Source organism: Pleurodeles waltl, chromosome 8 (assembly GCF_031143425.1).
Source record: "Pleurodeles waltl isolate 20211129_DDA chromosome 8, aPleWal1.hap1.20221129, whole genome shotgun sequence".
Lineage (NCBI taxonomy): Eukaryota > Metazoa > Chordata > Amphibia > Caudata > Salamandridae > Pleurodeles > Pleurodeles waltl.
Window position 1 is genome coordinate 33,461,717 of NC_090447.1, and position 24,667 is coordinate 33,486,383.

The 24,667-nt window shown below is 44.5% G+C and overlaps 1 protein-coding gene across 1 annotated transcript in view; it reads left to right on the forward strand.

Moving 5' to 3' along the window:
- APBB1 (amyloid beta precursor protein binding family B member 1) overlaps positions 1–24,667 on the forward strand; it is a 254,045-nt gene that overhangs the window by 29,524 nt on the left and 199,854 nt on the right. The window contains exons 2-3 of the mRNA XM_069203665.1: positions 10,571–10,655; positions 12,936–13,753. Of these exons, the coding sequence (XP_069059766.1) occupies positions 12,952–13,753 (802 nt within the window). The 5' untranslated portion in view covers positions 10,571–10,655; positions 12,936–12,951. The remainder of the gene's footprint in view (positions 1–10,570; positions 10,656–12,935; positions 13,754–24,667) is intronic.

A 24,667-nucleotide genomic window follows, 5' to 3' on the forward strand; every position in this document is an offset into this window, starting at 1 on the left:
CTAATGACCTGACCAACAAACTTTGTAATCGCCACTATCCAGACAAGGTGGTGGGGACAGCCTACAAACGGGCCAAATCCTGCAATAGAGACCATTTACTATCTACTACTTCACAAGACCTAGACACAAAACTCACGTGTGTATCGACTTTCACTCCTCTCTCCAACGCCATTAAGAAAGTTGTGAATAAGAGATGGTCCATTCTATGTAGTGGTGGGGCACAGATTCCAAAATCTTTGTTTGCCTTTAAACGCACCACTAATGTTAAAGATTTACTCGTCCATACCAGACCCCGCCCCACGCATTCACCCCCTTATTCACAAACGCTATGGGGTATTCCACCTGTGGCCGGGCACTTCCCGTGTGGTACCTGTAATGTATGCGCCCTTACCAAACGATTAAAATCCATCCAATTTGATTCCATAGGCCTCTGGCATCTAGTCAAACACGAATTGCAACACAAAGAATTGTGTTTACATGATTACTTGCCCCTGTAATTTACAATATATAGGTATGACCACAAGAGCAGTGAAACTTAGAATTAATGAACACCGCAGCAACATCAGATGTGGTCGTGCCACGACCAAACTGGCACTACACTTTCTTGAAAGGAGACATAGCCCTGACGATATGTGGTGGGTAGTACTCCAAATTGACTCACGTAACACACCTAACTCTCTTTTTGAGTTAGAACAACGATGGGTGTTTAAGTTACGCACTCATGTTAAAGGCATGAATGATGACATTCCTTGGAATTGTCTATCCAAATAATTCACCTCTGTACCTTTAGACTAGTGTAGTCACAATACCTGATTTTCACTAGTTTATCTTTTTGACTTTGGACCTTTATTATCCCATGTCCTAGTCTTTTGATCTTATATTTGCTCGGGGTGACCATTTGGCTAGTTTCCTATTTTAGATAAGATTTACTTTTTGTTTTTTTGACTAATGATCTACATCTTGGCCCTATGGCACCTCCTCCCTCCTTGAGTGTGACCATTTATCTTACTAGTCCGTGTCCATATATTTTTCTCTATGCCTCGGGACCCCATTTTGGAGTCCTTTCTCACTGTCTAGCATTGTCAGACCAACGCATGGGCGTTGCCTGACTGCCTGACCTTGCCCCATACCGGAAATACTAATCTTCGGTTTCCGGCATGTTGTGCTCATTAACGTCCCGATCCGGGATCCTTTACACTTCAGGAACCACGGACCGGGGTAGGTTGCCGCCTGGCCAGAGCAGCTTTGACAAGTAAGTGCTCCGCCACTTTCTTCTTTGGAATTCCGAGTCCCGTTTTCTTTCCCGGGACTCGGCTTGACACATGTACCTGTCTAATGTTGTTCTCCCATCCAGAGGCAACATATATAATATACCCTCCCGCCGGCGTTCTACTATTTTCTCCTTTTGCCTGGTGATCAATGATTACGTGATAGTGTATCTACCAAGGAGATACCCCCGTTTTAATTTTTATTCTTTACAGGGAACGGCGCTCAGTACTTGACCGATTGCAAACCCTTGCGGTTACGCAACTTTTTTGTACCGCCTTTTGTTCTCCCCACTGTTCAGCCATATCGCTAGTACAGAACCTGTTGCTGTTATGGTTTTTTCTTATTTTTTCTGCTACTTACATTGATCTCTAGGGACTCCTTGTCCCTTATTACTGTTTATCAGCAATTCTACTGTGACACAGAATTCATTGTCGTACTGGTCACATTTGCATTATCATGGTCTCTGTGACAGTTCCAAATAGAAACCTGCTATTATTACACTATAGACCTCTTTGTTACTATGCACATGAGGTACCTGACTCCTAATTTGGTACTTTACCTTTCATTTTATTTTTTATTGTTCCATATCTCCCTTTAAGACGTCATTTAGCGCTGGACCATTGGTCTTTGTGTTCCTAGGATGCTCGTCTACAAATTTAGGACGGTAAGCTTGTACTACAAGCTTATGCATGTGTGTTGTTCACGAGTTAACACTTTCACTGCACAGCACGGTCGCCTTCTTTTCCCACGATACACATAAGTCATGATTCGCCCTTACCTTGGTCTAACCTGTGTACTTCTTTTTGCAGGGCACGAGTTAGGAATTATTGGTTCCATATTTATGTAAGTGATTGTTACTCCCCCCAGGTACTTTCTGGCCTACAGTAACCTATATACCTTGTATGGAAATATATGTGGCCCTTATCATTCAGGAGATACACATAGTCACATAAGGTCCTGATGAAGCATCACTGGATCCGTTTGGACCACCAGGATGCGAAACATGTTGACCCATGAGAGGGTAGGCTGTGGAAAATCCCCAGACTCCTCCCTTTGATATATTTTTCACTATAGAGTGATTGATCTTAATTTCTTTATTCACTCTTCTGACTTTATTATTTTTTAACCTTGGCCCTGACCGTCCATCTGGTCTAATAAAAACTACTGTCTCAGTGGCGGTTTTGAGAGTCCATTTTAAACCACATTCTCTTCTGATCTCCGTTGACACTTCTTTCACCTTTGGGGTCACGGCACCACCATATAAAAAGATCTCCGGCAAAGAGCCCCCCCACCAGGGGTGGTGCCCGTCAGACATTGAAGAGCCGGTCTGACGAGGAGCAGTGCCGATGATGAAGCATGACACCCTATGGGTGTGTGAGGCCTCTTGCTCCTAGAATTTAGGACCCCGGTCACTATCTTCTGTTTTACATGGTTGGAACAGTGTATCACCTATATTTTGATGTTTCCACTAGGAGGACATACACTGGACCATAATTCCTCCTGATCCCTTTTTTTTTTAGTACACCCTCCTGAGGCCTGCTTCCTGGGCCGGGACTTACACATTTCTCCCTTGCCCTTCTGCGCATCATTGCACAACAGCAATCCACATCCATTGTTCTCACCAGTTTTACAAGTGCTTCCTCCCTAGGAAAAAACACAGACATGCACTCACTGAAGTATTAATTCCTGTTTATATGCAATCTTGGTGAAGATAAGTTTCTGCTAAAACGTTTTCTAAAATATTAATGTTCACTATTATAATCTAATTAGTGTTTTAAAATGTTTTTCAAAATGTCTTTCACAGGTACATCTGCCTTTGAAGTGACATTGAGACTTTGTTCCTTTTATATTTTGTTGCAGGATTAATCCTTGGTCGAAGTTTCTCTGATTTTCAGTTTTTGGGCCTCTTGGTTACTGTGTTTTTGTAATTGCTATTCCCCTTCACCGTTCCGCCCTAAATTTTCTTCATACCATCACCCAGAATCCCTCTGACTTTATTTGTTGCCCTCCTCCAAAGCACTCTTTACTGTTTGCAGCTTAAGTTTTCAAATTGGGGTCATTACATTAACTTTATCCTCTTCTGCCCCTTTCCTTCTCTCTCTGCAGCACCCTTATTTGTAGGTTTTGTCTTTTTTAGGTCGAGCCTAGGCAGCGCGCATGCGGTGTCTCTCAACAAGTTGTAATCTATGTCTGTGGGATTTCACCACGCCCATCTCATGCCCTTCACTTTTATTTGTTCCTTGGCTTGCCTTTCAAAATGTAATTGATTTCGTAGGTAAAGGTTTTTGTTACTGCCTTGGAGATTGACTCTGTTACATGGATTATTGCACAATCAGCCATATTCCTTAGCGTGGGCACAGTACTCTTTTCTTTTGCTTCTCCACTTCACGCTCTGTGTCCATTTGTTGTTTCTTACTCTTCCTTGTTTTAGGGCTTGCTGCAGTTTCTTTGTGGTGTCTGCGCCCAAAGGCTGCAAGTTGGAGGGGGGTTCTTTTTTATTTTTGTTTATTTATTTGAAGTTTCATATAGTGCGAACTCGATCGGAGGAGTGCTTTAAATGTGTACCACTTACGTACAAGTTCAGCAGTTGAAAAATATACAAATTGGCTCATTTTAAACAGGAAAAAAAACACAAATCCTCAACGTGGCTCTCCCGGCACAGCGGTAAAGCCGATGCTACAATATTCACTACACTCTGAAACTTGCCCCATAATGCTTTGCGGGGCATTTCTTTTACAGGGGTGTGGAATTTATTAAAATATCTACTTGTCCAGGGGACAGGTTGCTTCTCAAATCTACTTGTCCTGTAAAAAGATCTACTTGTCCCTTTGGTGCCATGTAGTGTGGCGACAAATTATGGCAGCAATTAATAGCCTCTCTGATTATGCCAGGGCTACTACCATAGTAGGGCTTGAATACTTGGAGTTTCAATCCCTACTGTAGCAATTTCCTTATTTTGCCACCTTTCTGCAGATCTGCATACTGGGGCTGGAGGAAGCAGTAAGCAATAGTTCCAGGGCTGGAATGCCTTTGAGTCTGCAAACCTACTAACCTGAATGTTTTAAAGATTTTTATCAGCTTCTCTCTAATATTTTCCCATAATAAGAAAGGTTGGACATTTACTCCTGACAATGGCAGAATTAGAACTTCTTCCAGGGTTGGGAAGAAAGTGGCTGGAGGGAAAATGAACTTGCAAATGCTCAATAGATTTTCACATGAGCAAATCTACACATCGTATTTACCCACGCTAAAATACAGTTCACAAATATTTTATAGGGGTACGACATATACCATGGGTGCACTTTTGTGACTTTCTTTAAGAATTTGGCCACAAGTAGGTAGGTTCAGATTTGTGACCTGCAAATTGCGAGTCGCAAATCCGAATGTAGGATGGTGTCCTTGACACCATCTGTGATTCGCAAGGGCTTCGCAAATGCCCACATCATGAATAATCATGAGGTGGGTCGCAATTTGCGACCCCCTCACGAATGGTGGCCTGCTGGAGACAGCAGACCACCATGTCTGTGACTGCTTTTCAATTAAGCAGTTTTTTTTGTAATGCAGCCCGTTTTCCTTAAAGGAAAACGATATGCATAACAAAAACGAAAAATGAAACGTTTTCGTTTCATTTTTTCAGGGCAGGCAGTGGTCCACGGGACCACTGCTTGCTCTGAAAAAATGTTTACAGTGACATTCACAATGGGAAAGGGGTCTCATGGGGATCCCTTCCCTTTTGCGAAAGTGTTAGCACCCATTTGAAATGGGTGCAAACTGCGATTGGTTTGCGCCCGCGTTCGCGGTCACAAAACAATCCTACATTGCACTGCGAGTTGCAATTAGGAAGGGAACACCCCTTACTAATTGCGAGTCGCAAACCCGTTTTGTGATTCGGTAACCAGGTTACTGAATCGCAAAACTGGGTTTGTGCATCGCAATGTGCTTTTTGCACGTCGCAAACAGCGAAAGTCGCTGTTTGCGACATGCAAAAAGCTACCTACATGTGGGTCTTGGTCCCTAATTAGGTCTGGTGTTAACAAAGACATTTTGTTTTTATTAAACTTCTATTTCTCTCTCTTTCGGCTGGCTTTACTGTGAGTGATCGCATTCTGCTCTTCCACAAGGAGCATATTGCCACACAAAGTAGTTTTGTTCAGTGTCAGGAACTACAGTGGCAATCAGTGACTTAACGAAACTGGAGGGTGCCCCTTTGCAAAGAACATGAAGGAGCCCCATCTCCAGACTCACTCAGGGCAGGTGCTGTGCTGACGGGGCCCCCTGCAGGGCGGCTGCGGGGCCTTTGTTATGCCACTGGTGGCAACGTGTGCTTTAAGATTTCAAAAACTTTTGGGGGGGGTTTTGCCAATGTTTGTTACAATGTTGAGGGCCTGGTAGCTCCCACAACAATAAAGTGTTACAAAAGCCATGTCAAAACAAGACACGCATTGATGAAACTAAAAGACTTATAAAAATATGTCAGATCAGTTGGCTTTGTCAGTGTTTGTTTATTTTCATGCTTCCCATAATCGTGTTGAAAATGGTTACACTGATTTTCCATTAGAAATTTTTTGGGAAATACTAGCATGCATCAACACATTTTACTAAATGACACTTCATTTGCATATAATCAGAGAGCATTCTGGGAGCATTATACTTAGCCTCTTAGCCTAAACTTTTCAAACATGTGTGTACACGTTTTTTTTTTTTGTACTGGAACCAACGTCAGTAGTGAAGTGTGACCTTAAAACATTTATTTACAGCACGCACCCTAATAATGAAGGCTTTCAAATAATGAACCATAAATACAAGTTCGAACAGCATTATCTTTTGGAAACACATTACCTCAACTGCAGAGAGTTTAACTCTCTGTAAACAGGCAGCCAAAGGGTTTGTGCTGCAGGGGGTTGGGCCTACTTGTCCCAAGGACAAAGTAAACATAAAAACTTGTTGCCCTTGACCCCAAACAAGATGTCCCGGGCGTCGGGCGATAGGAATTCCACATCCCTGTTTTACAAACCATTTTGGCCCATAATGCAGGCTGTGGTGTTCCTACAACAATGTGACCACCACCAAACCATTCAGCATGACATGTTCTTTCTGTCTAGGTCATCTCTGGGTCCCCATTCTAGGTTGGGCGGGGGGGTCAAAATAGTAACCGTAACCTCTCCCTCTATTCAGTGTCTTTTTAAGCTCTTTCATGGCTGCAACTTTTGTTTTACAGCTGGAAGTAGTTTGTGTTTTAAGGGCCTTCTTTGTAATATTGCAGTAGGACTACTAGGCCTGAAAACGTGTAAAGACACTACTCCCTATAGAGGCTAAATATATGGTTACACTGCATTACCTTTTGCCATTCTCTTTTCATGTGATTATGCCCTCTAGGGGCTGTTTATATGGTTACATGACCATATTTCTTCCAAATGCTGTTTTTATTGTGGTGTCCTCTAGGGGCTATTCTGAGCATTACAGTGAAGATACTACAATATTCTCAGTCCTTGGTAACTCGCCCCATAATGCTTTGTGGGGCATTTCTTTTACAAAACATTTTTACCCATAACTCACCCTGTGGTGGTCCTAGGACAATCGGACCACCATCAAAACGGTCAGCCCAACGTGCTCTTTCGGTCTGTCATCTCTGGGTCCCCACATTAGGTTGGAGGGGACCCCAAAATAATAATATAACTATAATAAATAGTGACAATATTTTCATTTTTTGCTGCAGATAGAGGAAGGTAAAGGGAAGTGCTTTAGTTAAATGCAGGGCCACTAGAATTATGTGGCAGAGAGGACCAAATTATGCAGCAGGGTTGACCATTTTATTTCGCAAGAAAAGTCCAGTTAGGCATTTACAACGCCAATAGCTCTAACTAAAGCAAATGCGAGACCTAATGCATTGCAAATGCTTGTTTTCATTGATTCTCTCATCCACCAATTTATTGCTTATCCTCATTCTTCTCCATTTTTCCCTTTTTAGGTCTCGTCTACTAGACAGTGCATTGTCTGTACTGTAAAAACACCCTCGTCTGATAATTTCTTACCCTAAACATGGCATCCCTTTTAGTGTTAATGAGGGCATCGCATAATTCCCCATTCTTTGTTGACGATTGGCGGTAAGCCATCTTGCATGTCATAGCCACCTTTGGAAACAAGGCATTCATAAGCTTTTGCACATCCAGTGGCCAATATGCCTCGGTGTTGTAGGCAATCCCTGCGTTCTTGTTCTGTGCCTCATGGACACGTGCCAGGAAGTCGAACACCAATTCTTCTTGTTTTTGTATTGTCACAGTTACTTGGGAGAAATCCCTCTGCATTCGTGCTAGGTCTTCTACAGTCTCGCCACTGGTTTCTATCCAGTCCAACATGGCTCTTTCATGACTTTTTACAAGTGACCACTTAACTACCATAGGCGATCCTGAGCAGTCGGGCCATATCGCCCAGCAGTGGGTGATATTTTATAGCTGTCTTACATAACCAAAAAACCTCTGACAATTAGCAATAGGTTTAGGGGCTTCCTTTGTCATTACCAAGGCCTTCTTTGGGTGTCCATTCTATAAGTACTTTAGGTTGGGTATTTAGGCTGAGCTGTGGCCCCTGTGCTGCTTGTCTTGAGCAGTCCTCTGTCAGGGGTCACAGAGTGTGTCCTGGGTTGTGGGTAGGTGGGATGTCAGTGGGGACATCCAAATCTCCAATACATTACCTATTGTATTTAAGAGTTCTTCGTCCTTTGAAGAGTTCTAACTTTTTTTTTTTTTGTCATCTACCATTCTGGGATAATCACCCTCTGCTTGGTCTCCGTTTGTACCTGGTGTGATGGTAGGTGTATAGAAAGGTGCTTCGGATACCAGAAAACCGCTAGCCCAGTCCCCCTATGTGCCCTTTACCACCTAGAAAATATTCTTGTTGGGTAGCCCTCTGCCTGGTCTTGTCACAAGCCTGTGCAGCAGCCGGTGCTCAATTTGTAAAACAATAGAGCCAGGGCCCTTGTCAGGAGGCCACGGCAGCTTCACCACCCACCGTCCCTGCCAGTGCCAGTACCAACACAACTACTACCCATCACGTTCCTACGAGCATGATGATTCAGACCATTCCAGGCCCCCAAAGCTATAACAATGGCTTGGACACAAGGTCATTTTTAATGTATATTGAATTAATAAACAACTGTTGTTGTGCTTTTTTCTAAATTAGACGAACAGTGCCCCCATGTGATAAGTGGCAGTTTTGACAATTTAAGTGCTGGTGCCGAGCATCGGAAACCACCAGCTCAAATTAAGCACTGGCAGCCGCTATAGAGTGCTCCTTCCTCAATCATTTTTTCAGCTACACTGCCTCTGTATAAGCGTACTGTCTCTCTTCACATCTTTTTACACAACCTTCTTGTTACCTTTTGACATTGGAGATACTCTCCCTGACTTTCTCTTGGAACCGTTTGTCCCCGTTATACTCACCTACTCAAACCATTTGCTGAACATCCATGGCCTTCCTATAAAATAAAGCGCAATTAGAAATAATTGCAAAGCAAAACAGTTAGTGACAAAAACAGTCAAGAGTGGAATAATTGAAAACCGATCAGCTAAAGAGGATCAAACCGTAGTTCCCAGTTTTCTGTTTGTTCCGGACCACTCACCCTACTCCAGTCGCTTTTCTTATATCCTTCCCCAGTTCTCTCCTTGCCCCATGTACAAGATCTTCTGTGTGTAATTATATTTTTCTACAAGCAACAGACACCATTGAACAACCTCCCAACATGCAGATACCTCTTAGGCGAACTCCTCAGTCACCCGGTTACCGATGGGGACCGGTTGGCTTTGAGATTCCCAGGAGGAGAACGAGAGGGCGGAGGCTCGATGCCTAGTTGCCTCTCTTGGACTGAAATCCTGCTGCTCTACCCAATGAGATGGTGAAACGACTGAGCTATTGGTCAAGAAGAACAAGGGCTTTATTACACCATCCCGGGAGACACCCAGCAGGATGCTAGCACTGAGTTTTTGACGACAGCTCAGTCATAAAGCCATATATAAGAATATGGTGCAATTAAAATGAGGCTGGTGCAGCATTTCATGGTTCAAGGGTTGCTGATATGGTTGGGTTGCAGGATGTGGCCAGGGGCGGAGAAGCAGGACAGGTGAGAGAGGCAGGGTGGTGAGTTCTCAGGAACTTAAAAGAGCAACAGATTATGTTCAGAGATGCCCAGTCCTTGTGAGTCAGTGTGGGGAGTCAACAACAACTGATAACAGAGAATGCAGATGCACACAGCTCGGCAGCAGGTGGAGCCTAGTGTCTGACCAGAGCATAATGGAAAGAGAAGAGAGGTGTGGCAGCTGAGCCAGTGCGAGTGCTGGAGTTGTGGATAGTGCGGTGGGTAAAGACAAATGCGAATATGCAGTTAATTCTTCCATAGTTGGGACTGAATTGGGTATGGCAGTATATTTTTCCCCTCTTTTATTAACAATATTGAACTCCTGACCTGGCATTCACTGCTGGGTGTAAGAATATTAGCTGAGTTCGCCTTTTTTCTTTTAAAATGACTTTTGACAGAAACTGACTTCGGTCAACCTTGTAGTTTTTAGTGTTTGGGTTTTTTCCTCCTAAAGAATCCTTAACTTACTAATGGACAATGTTTGAGGCAGGAAAAAGAGCTACACCCATCAGTCGAGAAAGAAGAAAAGTAAAATTGACGTATTGATCAATGGCCTTATAGTTGAGGGTTCCACATTTTGAAGGCACAAAGCGATTATCATTTGACTGAGAAATAGTGGTGGTGGTTAGAGAATGCAGTTGTGGTGATCAGAGAGGTATTCATGAAAGGTTAAGTGGACATGATTGCTTTTAGCAGGCTCACTTTAGAGGTGAAATATTTTGCCAAACCATTAAGATATAGTTATCTTTAGGCTCAATGCCACAACCGCCAGGAACTGCTTACCTCTGGAACAGTCCTGGGAGCTGAGCCAAGAACAGTGAGAGGCGCATTTATTGACTGTTTGTGAAGAGGGCTGGTTAGTTTAATACCAAGTGAGCTGAGTTATGAAGTCAACATTGGACTGGCTGATATGGCCTATTTCCGAATGCTGAGTGGTAAAATGTGCTCGCATTGGTTGCTACGAAGAACCGTACATTCCTATACAGAATTTTGTCTGTGAGGTTGCTGCTAGTGTCTTTTGGGATTGTTTTCTTGCAAGCCATTTTACATTTTCAAGTTCTTGATGAGAGCTGCATGATCAGTTTTCATGGTGGGCTTGACTTGAATTTTCTCTGACCTTTGAACTTTTTCCATCTACTGTTAACATATGACTTTTCTATCTCTTTGCAGGACTTTAAGTTCCACCCTGATCAGAGTTTAAGGAACTTTCCTGAGCAGGAGGTAGAATGCTGGCGGCATCCCCAGCCTGAAACAGGTGAGTTGTTTTAAATTGTGTGTTACCACAGATGCTCTTTGGCGTGGGCTGTATTATGTTTGTGTGACCTCCAAAATTGCATGCATCCCTGAAGGCTGTTTGTCCTTAATGACTTATCTGGCTTATACAGGGATCTCAGTACATTCACGTGCATGCTGAGTTTAAGACATTGCTACCTAATTCGTGAAGCCAGGCCCACCAAAGGGTTCCCTTTCACTAAAGAAGGAGGTGATAAAAATACATTGTAATGGTATGCTTCATCTGCACTGCCCAGCACAGCTCCAGCTCCACAATGGGGTCTTAGCCTATGCGGAGCCTGTTTGCTTCACAAGTGCATCAAACCTTTGGCAGATAGTTAGCTTGGAAAAAAACCATCTGGTCACAGTCTGCTGGTCTGATAGGATCATAACATTTCAGATTCCTTCTGCTGAAGGCTCTTGCATTGCAATGCAGTGGGACACTAAAGGAACTTCCAGAATTTCACCTCATCCATGCACTTTCTGTCGATGTTCCATTCTGGATTTCAAACATCCTTGACTGAGGAGACTCTTTACAATTTGGACCTCTCCCAAACCCTGAAGTTCAGTCTGGAGAGTTTAAATTGCTTTAGGATGTTCTTTTTCTCGGATTAATCATGTGGTGGACATCCCCAGCAAAAATGTAGCAAAAGCTCCTATCGCCAGTTAGGTAGACTTCTGCATTTGTACATTCTACTAAATTAGAGGAGTTGAGCCTCCTTGGAGACTTCATATTTATTCCACCACAACATCATTCGCTTTTCAGATACAATGAGAATGAGTATGTTAGCAACTTGGTGATGCCTCCTCCTTTTCGTAAGCAGTTCTCTCTGCATTCACCATTGTTCAAAAATCTAGTTTTCGATCAGAAAGTTGTGCAAACCTTTTTTATTTGAAGGCTGTCCTGTTATACTGTGTCTACCTTCCAGCATGGTTGGGCCTTCCAGTCTGGTTCACATTCAGGTTGAAAGAGTGAGAGCAGTGTGAAAAAGTAATGAGAAATGGCCTTCATTGTAATTACGGCCTTGTTAGTATTTACTTTCCTTCTACCACAAATACCATCATAGCCACCCCCTCAATAAGCGTGTGCATTATTAGAAAACATGTAGGTCGTGGGACCCAGAGGATGGTGACACAGGTAGGTGGTAGGACACTCACATATGGTAGAGATGCTTGTTTTGAGGGCTTTGAAAAAACTACAGTGACACAATTTCTTTAAGAAATCTTTCCAGCCCCGTCCACCCAGTATGCAGCTCTCCATCAGTCTGAATTAGAAAGAGAGTTCTGGAATCGCAGTGATGCTAGTATTTCCGCACTTTATCTTCTGCCCTTCTAACCTCCTACATCTTGACCATTCTGCCTGATGCATCGGACTCGTCTCTTGTTCTGTATAACATTACTTCGAAAACGCAATAAATAAATAAAAAATAAAAAAAACCTTCTACATGTTCAAAAGCTTTCTAAACACACAAGTCTGGTTTCAAACAAATTGGAACACATATTGGGAAGTAATTGCTTCAAGTCACTGCCATCCAGTGGTATGTCGTGCAATTGCATTTTTTATTTTTATTGTTTGAGAGACATTGTCGGACAGCAAATTACCCCTATTATAATTGTGAAATTGTATGCATCATTAATGAAAAAAGGTGAAATATTTTACTGCAAAGCAGTATATCTGTGTTTCTGATTGTGCAACGTTTCAGGTCTATAATAAGCTTCATGTGTTGTCTGTTTTCTCTTCATTAACTTCTCATCTCTTTACTGCTCCTGCATCTGCTTGGCATCCACCACCAGTATGCACCGCAATATACCCCCAATATGCACTGTATCTTGAACGCGTTCTACATACCTAGACTTGTCATCTCACTTCTACCCAGTAACAATTCTACTTAACTACCCCTCATGCAATGATGTAACGCCGTCTGCCTTTTTTGTTACTCCATGCACCCTCACTGTCTGCCTGTCATATTGTGCTCATCAGATTTACATTTACAGCAGATGCCCATCATCCTTATCTGCAAGTGCCTTGCCCAAATAATGCCTGTCTTTCCATGTTATCTGCCCATCTACCCATTATCTGCCCACTGCAGTTCAATTCTGTTGTGTTTTCTCTGGTCCTTGGAACAGTAACTCTTTTCTTCCCCAGTGGTATGGAGTTGGGTGTGACCTTGTAATCGCCCTAATTATAAGAATGTATATTGAGTCCAGTGACTCAGGAAAACACTCTCACAATAAATTTGTGTCTCCATCTTTCTCTTCACAGGATCCAGTGTAAGGCCATGTCAGGCTCCTTGAGTAAAGATCTTGTTAATGATAACAGCTGCCTGCAGTCGCCACTCACGTTAAACCTTCACTCATCCCACAACGATCTCTATAGTGAGATCAAACGGAATACGTCTCCAAAGAGCCGCAAGATCTATGCTTCCACCAATCTCCACAGCGCAATGGGCCTGGAGACCTCCCCAGAGGGGGTCGGAGCAGACCGTACAAACGCCAAGTGGATGAAAGAGGGGCAGAACCAGATGCGGAAAGCAGCGGAACACGTGAAGCAGGACCAGAACCGTAATGTTACATCCGAGCTTCCCGAGAAAGGCGGCATCAAAGAGCTGTCCAACTCGAACCCCTTCCGTGAGAAGAGAGAGATCCAGTCGTCTTCCAGCACCAAGGGGTTCCTCAACTACTACTCCGAGCTGGAGGTCTCCGCCAGGAACTCCTTGAATAGCAGCAGTGGGCTGGAGAAACTGGTGATAGACATCAATGAGGAGGCCAGAAAGGGGGAATATGAGGATGAAAAAAGAGAAGATGAGGATGACGAGCCAGAAGAGGATGAGGAGGAGGACTCCACACCTGTGCGGAGTGAGCAAACCGACCCCATCACTGCTGAGACAGCTGAGTCGGAGATGAGCTCTGAAGCCTTGGAGGCCAAGCTGCCCATGGATACCCAGCCCGAGGGAGGAAAGGAAACCGGGAAGAGTGCCAGCCTCCTGTTCGGGATGAGGAACACAGCTGCCAGTGACGAGGACTCCAGCTGGGCCACCTTGTCGCAGGGGAGCCCATCCTACAGCTCGCCCGATGACACAGGTAGGATGCACGCTCATTTTGTGTCTGATAGTGGCAAGATGTTTCTTGGTAATAGGACATATATTTGCACTCAGACCCACTTTTATCACTGCATCAACGTCAGTAGCTTTATTTATCTCCCAGTGGAAGGCCAACCTGCAGAATATCGGTTTTATGCATTCTTTATTAATGAACCCAAAGATACCTATACCAAATGGGGGCAGGTGAACGGTTACCTTAAAGATGAGTCATTTGAGTTGAGTTTCATTGTAGGTTATGGAATGAAAACTGGATGCCAGCTGCAAGACCCCACATAGGATGTCTGTGTGGGGTCTTGCAGCTGGCATCCTGCTTTTATTCCATAACCTACAGTAAAACTCAATTCCAGTGACTTTCATGTGTGTCTATGCTGTTTAGTGAAACTCAGGTGGTTATCAGTGCTTGAAGGAATAACTGCTTTCACTTCTCTGCCAGCATGTGATCGGCAGTGTTTGTCAGCAACACTAAGTTTGAGTTTTTTTTTCAAAATGTGCTGTTTTTGAGGTTCGTCCAGGTTTTTTTGACAGGTGCCCTCCGGTAGTTGTTGGGGCCAACATAGTTGCCTATAGGCTGCGTGCATACCTGGCATGGTTACCCACTCTCTGGGGAGAGTATGCTGTGCTTTTGTTTTGCTTCTAGCAAGCATAATGGCAGCTGGCGCTGTTGTGTGCTGTGTAAGTTGCGGGATACTAATCTGAAAAGTTATGGGCCGCATAGCATTTATTGACAGGCCAAATGGTAGGAGCTGCCTGTGTTGCAGGTGCCTGCGATTTACTCGTTTTTGTGGATTTGGCATTGCTGCGTGCCATTTAACACCTGTGAGCCGCCGCCCCCACTCCTCCAATTGAAGGGTGCCCTGGCAAGATTTTCTTGGACCCAGGGGTATCAAACCCATTGCACCCCGTTCATAGAAGAGGAAAGCCGATGGTTGTCTCTTTCTTCTCTGTGTCCTGGTAGGCTCATCTAGATACAGAATGGTAGGAGTTACACAACCCCGCCTCAAGGTCTCATCTGCAAAGGTTATTTATAGATAAATAAATAGACCCTTACCCTGACTGCTGAAAGCAGTAGAGAGAGAGAGAGACACAACTTTTTGTAATTTTTGATACGGTATTATGTAAAATCAGCACACAAATCTTGTGCATCAGAATAATGGGCATAGTTATAGCAATCTCAGCAGCTATAATATAAGACAAGATGAGCATTAGAAAATGTCAAAGCACTTTATACTGCGCATCCCTGCATTTCGTAATAATTGGTCTAAATTCTACCGAAGACCAATCTCCACATTAACCCCATCGCTGCCAGGCCTTTTCCCCTTAGGTGCCAGGCCTTTTTTTTGGCAATTTGGGGCAGTTCACGCTTAGGCCCTCATAACTTTTTGTACACATAAGCTATCCTCGCCAAATTTGCATCCTTTTTTTCCCCAACATCTTAGGAATTCTAGGGGTACCCAGAGTTTGTGGGTTCCTCTGGAGGAGACCTACACATTAGCCACAATACAGCAACAATTTCGTTTTAAAAAAAAAATGGGAAAAAAGGGCTGCAGAAGGAGGCTTGTGTTTTTTTCGCCTGAAAATGACTTCAACAAAGGGTTTGCAGTGCTAAAATCACCATCTTCCCAGCTTTCAGAAACAGGCACACTTAAATCAGAAAACCACACTTTTCAACACAATTTTGGCATTTTACTGGGACATACCCCATTTTTACTATTTTTTTGTGCTTTACAGCCTCCTTCCAGTTAGTGACAGAAATGGGTGTGAAAACAATGCTGGATCCCGGAAAGCTAAACCTCTTTGAAAAATAAACAAAATTCAGAATTCAGCAAGGGGTCATTTGTGTAGATCCTACAAGGTCTTCCAACAGAAAATAACAGCTGAAATAAAAAAAAAATTGAAATTGAGGTGAAAAAAGAGCAATTTTTCTCCACATTTTACTCTGTAACTTTTTCCTGCGATGTTAGATTTTTGAAAGCAATAAACCGTTACATCTGCTGGACTCTTCTGGTTACGGGGATGTATAGGGCTTGTAGGTTCATCAAGAACCCTAGGTACCCAGGGCCAATAAAGGAGCTGCACCTTGCAATGGGGTTTCATTCTATACTGGGTATACAGCAATTCATTTGCTGGAATATAAAGAGTGAAAAATAGGTATCAAGAAAACCTTTGTATTTCCAAAATGGGCACAAGATAAGATGTTGAGAAGCAGTGGTTATTTGCACATCTCTGAGTTCTGGGGTGCCCATACTAGCATGTGAATTACAGGGCATTTCTCAAATGGACGTCTTTTTTACACACTGTCTTACATTTGGAAGGAAGACATGTAGAGAAAGACAAGGGGCAATAACACTTGTTTTGCTATTCTGTGCTCCCCCAAGTCTCCCGATAAAAATGGTACCTGACTTGCGTGGGTAGGCCTAATGCTCACGACAGGAAACGCAACATGGACACATCATATTTTTACATTGAAATCTGATGTGTTTTTTGTAAAGTGCCTAGCTGTGGATTTTGGCCTCTAGCTCAGTCGGCACCTAGGGAAACCTACCAAACGTGCACATTTTTAAAAACTAGACACCTAGGGGAATCCAAGATGGGGTGACTTGTGGGGCTCTCACCAGGTTCTGTTACTTGGGCTCTTTTGCAAAAAAAACCCACTTTTTCATCACATTTCGGTGACAGAAAGTTCTAGAATCTGAGAGAAGCCACAAATTTCCTTCCACCCAGCGTTCCCCCAAGTCTCCCGATAAAAATGATACCTCACTTGTGTGGGTAGGCCTAACGCCCGCAACAGGAAATGCCCCAAAACGCAACGTGGACACATCACATTTTCCCAAAGAAAACAGACCTGTTTTTTGCAAAGAGCCTAGCTGTGGATTTTGGCCTCTAGCTCAGCTGGCACTTAGGGAAACTTACCAAACCCAGACCTTTCTGAAAACTAGACACCCAAGCGAGTCCAGGGAGGTGTGACTTGAGTGGATCCCCCAATGTTTTCTTACCCAGAATCCTCAGCAAACCTCAAATGTAGCTAAAAAAAATCATGTTTTTCCCACATTTCTTTCTAGGATCACCGGGACAAATTTCCTACCACCCAACGTTCCCCTCAGTCTCCCGGTAAAAATTATACCTCACTTCTGGAGGTGGGCCAAGTGCCTTTGACGGGGAAGAGCCAAAAACATGTTGAAATTGAGGGGGAACCAAAACGGGTCCAAAAGAGCAGTTTGGAAAAAAACATTTTTAGTCTGACAAGTGCTTCAGAATTTTTATCAGTATAGATGAGGCAATGCTGGGTGGTAGGAATTTTATGGATTCCTGCAGATTCCATAAGGTTCCATCACACAAATGAGGGAAAAATGTGTGATTTCCAGCAAAGTTGGAGGTTTGCGGGACATTGTGGGTAAGAAAATGGTGCGGGTGCATGTGAAGCACACTACCCTGGACTCACCCAGATGTTTAGTTTAAAGATGTGTTTAGATCTTGTGGATTTTTCTACATGGCAGCGTCCCAAAGTCCAAAAAGTGCAGCTCTCACCATTCCAAGTGGGACGATTTTGAGAGTTAGGTAAGCTCTCATGGCCTAAATGTAAAACCAAAACCCAAAATAATCAAATGTCCTCTTGCTTGCCGTGGGATAAGATCTTTTAGTGTGCGGGGGAGAGCTGAAAGACTGTTAACCCCATCAGTTGGGGGTGGGGGCATAACCTGGCCCATACTGGTTGGTAGCCCCAACCCCACTATTTTTTTTAACATTTTTTTTAAATCCCCTGGCATCTAGTAGACTTTCTGCCCCCTGAGGTGTGGATCGGGGGTAATTGCTCCATCTGCCCACTGGTGGGCAGAACAACTTTGGCCCCATTTATTTGGGGTGGGGGTATGGACATACTCCCACCCTCTTATTTAAAAAAAAAAAAAAAAAAAATCTTCCATGGTCTCTGGTGGGCTTTCTGCCCCCCTTGGGGGCAGATAGGCCTTTCAAAAATAGTCCGATTTGCCCCCAAGGGGGGCAGATATGGCCATCAGTAATGTGCCCCCATGGGGGAGCAACCCTTGCCCAAGGGGCTTCCCCTACCCTGCCCCCCCCCCCCCCCAAACAAAACACACACCAATCACAGGTGCCTAAGTGGTTTGCCTAAAATACATCCCGCCCCCTCCCCCCCCCCAGGGGAACAACCCTTGCCTAAGGGGTCGCTCCCCTTGCGTGAAATTGACACAAAAAAATAAAAACCCTTGTGTCTAGATTGGCCTAATACAAATAGGAAATATTTTGCCCCCCTGGGAGTGGCCCTTGCCAAAGGGGCCGCTCCCCTTATGAGTAAGTCTGAAAACAAAAAATTCCCTGGTGTCTAGTGGGCATTTCTGATGCGATCGGGCCGCAGAAATCCTTGCAGAGCCTTTCATGCCTCTGCCTGCCCCCTCCTCCCAAGCGGAAGAGAAATGCTGAGCATTTCTCTTCTGCATTGCGCTGGAAGCATGCTTTCAGCGCGATGGGAGGTGACCTCTGATGAGGTCAGCACGCGATCGCGTGTTGACGTCATCAGATGTCACTGAGGGGCCTGGGGGTGGAAGGGTAAGCGATTCCCCTTCCAGTCCTGCCATGGGAGGTGGGGGGCTGCTCCCTCTGAGCTCCGGTGCCGGGATGTAAAGGTTACGTCCTCTGCACAGGAGCACCTTATTGCGGGACGTAACCATTACGTCCCCGGCACAGAGGCAGTTAATCCTCGCGTTATTGGCTAGATGATAAGTATTTTCCCCTACTATCTTATGCTAATACATGTGGTATCTCCTGACACCTCTAGAAAACCTCCATGCCTGCAGCCCAATAGTGTCTCCCTGGCATTTCCTACCAGCAACCAGTACCCACCTAAATTCTTGGTTCTTTTTGTACCTTTCTCCCAAATATTTTATCTATGAAGAGAATGAGTTGTGCTGCCGTGTGTGTGTGTGTGTCACCCTGTAAACAATGTCTTAGAGAAACATTGATAGGTCAAGCATATTTATCAAAACATACTTCCTTCCACATTAGTTCTGTGATGGCTGGATGGCCTTTTAAGGTTGCTCAATACATTTAGTTCTCTTGACAGAATAATGGAAGCTTCCTTTTCACTGTATCTGTTGCTTTTATTAGTGCAAGTAATGTCAACCTGCTAGCAAACTAATATGGCAAACTCACACACTGTTAACCATTATCACCATTCTAACCATTTGTTTTCTCGACCCTAGGCCTTTCACATACACACATTAATTAGTTCATTCATGTTTACCACACCATAGGCCTGATCTGTATGTTACATGCATGTGTCATAAGAAAAGCCCTGCCACATAGGTCAGACCTTTGATGTGCTGTGTTGCATCTGGGATGGGTTTCAGTGACTTCCTTTCTGTATGATGAAACTAACTTGTTGCCTGCTTGTTTTGTTACTTGGGTGCTGTCTGATGGTGGTGGCTGGTGTATTTTGAGCACTTCCACAGTGTGGTTGTTGGATGTGTTTCATTAGTTTGATTGGTGGGTGTGATGTAAAGATTCAAAGGCCACTAGTTGGATCTTTGTCTGCATTTGAACAGCACTAATGCTGTGTACTGTGCGAAGGTGCCTGATAGGCGCTTATATTGACTATAATACATGAAAAATGAGAAGTCCAGTCTATGCCACTGTTGTGACAGGTGGTGCCTACTGTTGTGATATGCTGAACTATTCTGTTCTGTGGTAGCCTGTGGTCTACTGAAACCAGAAAGTGAAGCTGGTGTGATGTGCTGTTCTCCAGTGTGCTGGGCTGTATGGTGATTTTTAACATAGGTGTGCTGGACCAAATGCTTGTGCTACTCCCTTTTGTACTGAAACGTCATGTGCTTTATGTATTTTCATGCTCTAAGCTAATCTTGTTGCTGGGCTTGGTATGCTGGGCCTGATGGTGGCGCTGGGCGGTTGTACTTTGTTTTACTGGTGCTCCACTGTAACGTTCAGTGCAGGACCATTGTCTGTCACTTAAGCTAGTCAGTGGTCTTGCATTATGGTGTATTAAATATAAAAATTCCTAGCTAAAGAGCAGGAATTTTCTCTGTTCAAAAGTAACAAACTGAAGTATTCGAAAGCCTAACACATGAAACCAATCTCAAACCATGCAAAGAAAAACACACTATCATGCATCGACTAAAAGCACCATCTTAAGCACAGTTTTAAAATCACTTCTTTAAAACATTGTGCCACATCCTAGCATAAAAATCTAAAGGAGGGAGAATGCAAAAAGACTTAAAACTGTTGGTTCCTGGGTCCAGTAATATTCGTCGGTGTGTCCTAAGTAGAATCTAAACATAAGAAATGTTATGCCCTTTGTCAGGACCCGAGGAGACGATTATGCTGCTCCAGCTCTTTCTTTAAAGTTTCTACATCTACCACAAGCTTAAAATAAAACATTCTGAAGCGTGGGAAGCTCAATCAGCAGAGTGTATCCTGTCCTCCAACTTTCATTCAAGCAGGAACTACTTGGGGTCCGCTGGCACCTCTGAAAATGTGCAAACAAACACTGAAATGTATGTGCCGGCCTCTTGCATACCTCATCTAACTTCAGGGTCTAGGAGAACGATTTCCTTGCCCGAGTTGTTCTGAGCTTTCTTGTAATTACCTCATACTCACTAAAACACTTAAGATAACCTAAGGTTGTCTGGAACGACAGAATAAAAAAAGATTGAGTATCTTTTTACTCCAGGCAATCGTAAATGTCACATCGTCTGGGGTAAATGTTCTACCTGTCAAATTCAAGGCTTGCACATCTGACATTTGTACTGGAAACCAAGCACAGCATCATCTCCAGCTTGTCTGCAAATTGAAAGATTATCATTGTATCATCATAATGCGAGTTGATGCATTAAGTTCATATCCAACAGTTGCAAATATTCGGGCTTTGGGAGATTGGACAACCTTGCCTGCCTGAAATGTTTGTTATTTAGTGGGTTTTACCCCTCTTGAAGTTTCATCCCTTGATGGATGTCCTATCAAATCAAAACGTTGATTAGTCCTATAGGTTGTCTGACTGCTGCTCTGACCAAAAAATAAATAACAAATTAATATGTTGTAGTTCTGCCCAGTGGGATTGTGACCCATTTCCTTGCACTTGTCAGCTTACATCTCTTAACTCTGCCTGAAGGTCATGGCTTTAGATTGTGGAATGACAACTGTTCTGAAAGACCATCTTCTTTGAAAATCTTCCACACAACTAAGAAGTGAGACCCTTCCAAGATCAAAGAAAGAATATATAAATACCCTGATCTACTCTGGCATTCAGAAATTCCATCACAGACCTCATACGTTGGTGTCAAGGGACTGAGGAGAGTCAGAAGGGAAAGAACTAAAACTTGAGCACCTGGTTGCCACACACCTGTGGTGAAGGGATATGATGGACACTGTCAGGTAAACATCTGTCACCATCTAGTTGCCTTTCCTTTTTTGCCTGTGAAGATGAACCCTTTCCATCTTGAAGTGCCTGTACCCCAGCCAACCGTTGAATTCCTTTAGGATTATCACAGTACAAAACTTTGTCCTTTTCCTCTATCAGGAACACATTGTTTAGAAAGCCTGATAGACACAAACTGGTACCACTGCCCTGTTGCTCATCATCTTTAGCAGCTTTCTGTCTACTGAGCCCACTCTTCTCAAAAACAAAATATTGTAGATTGTGATTTCCCATCTGACCCGGAGTACTTTAAACTCTGTGGTACTTGGTAATTCTCTGCCAAACAAAGGCATCCTTCATTAGGAGGTGACACACTTGTGTAACTGATCCAGTCTTACCTCACCTCGAAACACTTGAAAAATGAATTATCCTTGCCTGCAAATCTGGATACTTTTCCTTTTGAGCAGCCTGGGTAACTTCCTATGTAGCCACTGCCTTGGCCTTCTCTGTTTCAGGATGAAGTAGTAGTACTCCATAGTACACACCTCCCAAATTAGCCGAACCTGACCCTTCCCTCCCAAAGCTCTGGATGAACATCTGGGTCTTACTTAAAAGGTGTGAAGGAACTTCCAGAGGTCCCTAATGAGAGCTGCTCAAATAGACACCCCAGCACCACTGGTCCAGAGTCTGTATTTGCTAGGTCCCCTGATTTTACGTTTGTTGTAATGTGGGGGGCTACCATCTTTCAGAGGAAATTGCTTAGTTCATGTTTTCCGTGAGGGGAATAGCCTTTTGTGTCCATACTTCAAATACCTCTTGGTCTATGAGGGCTACTGACTCTTGAGTGATCTGTTAGTAATAATCTTTTGTTAAAGGCCCTAAAGGTACACATTGGCTGGATTGTCGGGCCCTTGGGTCCCCTTTTGTGGTCTTTAAAGAATCTGCCCATGAAAATTGATATATTGTTGTCTGTTTCCTTGGTGTGGGCCTGCTTTCTTGGATGGCATTGGGCTTTCAGCCCTAGCGCTCAAATACCAGCAACCCCATCAAAGAGACTCTATTCCGTCGTTCTTGGGTGGCATAGATTTATCTGAATTAAACATCTCATTTCCCTCATTAAAATTCCCTTTCTTTTGATATTCTGGGTAACATTGGTGCTGGTCTGCCTGTGCCCTAGTTTGAATGCCATAAGTGGTTTCTTTCCAAATCTGTATGTAACTCCTCTGAAGACACCTCAGTCAATCAGTCAGACTTCTTTAAAACGCACTACTTGCCCGAAGAGTCTCAAGGCGCTGTGGGGAATGTCCTCAGGCTTCAGCCGAAGAGCCAGGTCTTGAGGTACTTCCTGTGTTGAGGTAGTGATGGCGACTGTATGAGGTGGAGAGGTATGGTGTTCCAACATTTTGCTGCAAGGTAGGTGAACGATCTCCCTCCGGCCAAGGATTTCTTTATGCGGTGTACGGTGGTGAGCGACTGCTGGGAGGAGCGGAGACTTCTGGCAGGGGAGTAAAAGGTGATGCAGTGGTAGAGTTATCTGGGTCCAAGGTTGTGAAGGGCCCTGTAGGTGTGTACGAGGAGCTTGAAGTTGATCCTCTTCTCGACAGAGACCCAGTGGAGATCTCTCAGGTGTCCTGTGATGTGTTCTCGACTGGGGATATTCAGGACTAGTCTTGTGGAGGCGTTCTGGATTTGTTATAGTATGTTCAGGTTCTTCTTGGTGGTTCCAGCATAAAGGTCTTTGCCGTAGTCCAGTCTGCTTGTGATCAGGGCGTGTGTCCCATTTTTGCAGCAGTCCCTTGGGATCCATCTGAAGATCTTCGGTAGGAGTCGAAGGGTGTGGAAACAGGTGAAGATGATGGAGTTGACCTGTCTTGTCACGTTGAGCGTTGAGTCGAGGACAACACAGAGGTTGTGTGCGTGGTCTGTAGGGGTTGAGGGCTGCCAAGTGTTGAGGGCCACCAGGAGTCATCCCAGGCCGAAAAGGAGGGTCCCAGCATGAGGATCTCAGTCTTGTCGAAGTTTAGCTTAGGGGAGCTCTCCTTCATCCAGGCGGCGACTGCTTCCATGATCAGCTGGGTGTCGTCAGCGTAGGAGACGATGTTCAGTCCGTAGTTTCTGGGGATTGGGGCGAGTGGGGCCATGCAGATGTTGAACAGCGTGGGACTCAACGAGGATCCTTGGGTTACTGCACAGCTGATCTCAATAGGTTCTGACAGGTGTGGCGCGAGTATGACTCTCTGAGCTCTGCCTGTCAGGAAGGAGTGTATCAACTGAAGGGCCTTGCCTGTATGCCTGCTGCATGGAGTCTGGCGCATAGGGTGCGGTTAGACACTGTATCGAAGGCGGCTGATAAGTCTAGTAGTATGAGGGCTGTTGTTTGGCCGCGGTCGAGGAGAGAGCGGATGTCATCTGAGGTGGCGAGCAGGGCAGTCTCAGTGCTGTGATTAGGTCTGAATCCTGATTGGGAGATGTCCTGGATGTTGGTGTCCTCGATGTGTTGGCGGACCTGGGTGTCGATTGCTTTTTCTGCAACCTTGGCTGGGAAAGGCATCAGCTAGTTGGGGCGGTAATTCTTGAGATTCATTGAGTCGGCTGTGGGTTTCTTCAAGAGCGGGCAGATCTCAGCGTGTTTCCAGTCCTCAGGGAAAGGAGCAGTTGATGGTCTTGCGGAGCCCGGGTGCGATCGAGGCTCTGGCCTTGTTGAAGATGTAGTGGGGGCAAGTATCGGTGGGGCTCCGGAGAGGATGCTGCTCATGATGGAGCGAGTCTTGTCCATTGTGGTGTGGGGTGGGGGGGAGAGTGCAGGGTGCAGAAACAGTGGGGGTTCAGTGGATCGAGTTTGGGGCGTTGTTGGTGAGTTTGGAGATTCATAGGGTCTGAAGCTGTCATGGCTATCTTTATTTTCCAATGGAAGAAGGTGGCTAGTCTGTCGCAGAGTTCCTGGGATGGAGAGATGTTGGTGGCTTCAGCTTGTGGTTTGGTGAATTCCTCCTCTGCTGTTGAGTGGTCAAGATTGCCATCGGCTGAAGGAGGGATAGTTTGGGCAGCCATGCTGCCAGTAGAACCGGTAATTACAGTCTCCTGGCCAGAGGGTTTGTGTTTTAGCGTTAGCTGTTCAAAGAGAAAGGCCTTTCTCAGTCTTTGAGAGATACTCTGCTTCGCTGGGGATCATGTTTCCTGTTAGCCTTTCAGTGCAGAGATGCGTGGTCTGTCCTAGGTCCCTGACAGTCTGTGGTGTCACACTTCTCTACTTCCCTCTCAGGAAGGGTAACTCGGTGTCCAGACTCAACAACTTCTAGAGCTCTTTGCCCAAAGCTGCAATTACCCTCTGCAGTCCAAATCCTCTGTGAAGTCATTCCCAGGTCATAGAATGATTTTGCCCCCAGAATGCAGAAACTTTGTGCCTGATAACTGAATCTCTGAAAACCGTCTGAAAAATGATTAACTTTCCACTCATACTTGTGGTGTTGACCCTGTGTATTTCACCAGAGCTCGTTAGACTGAAAGGTCAAG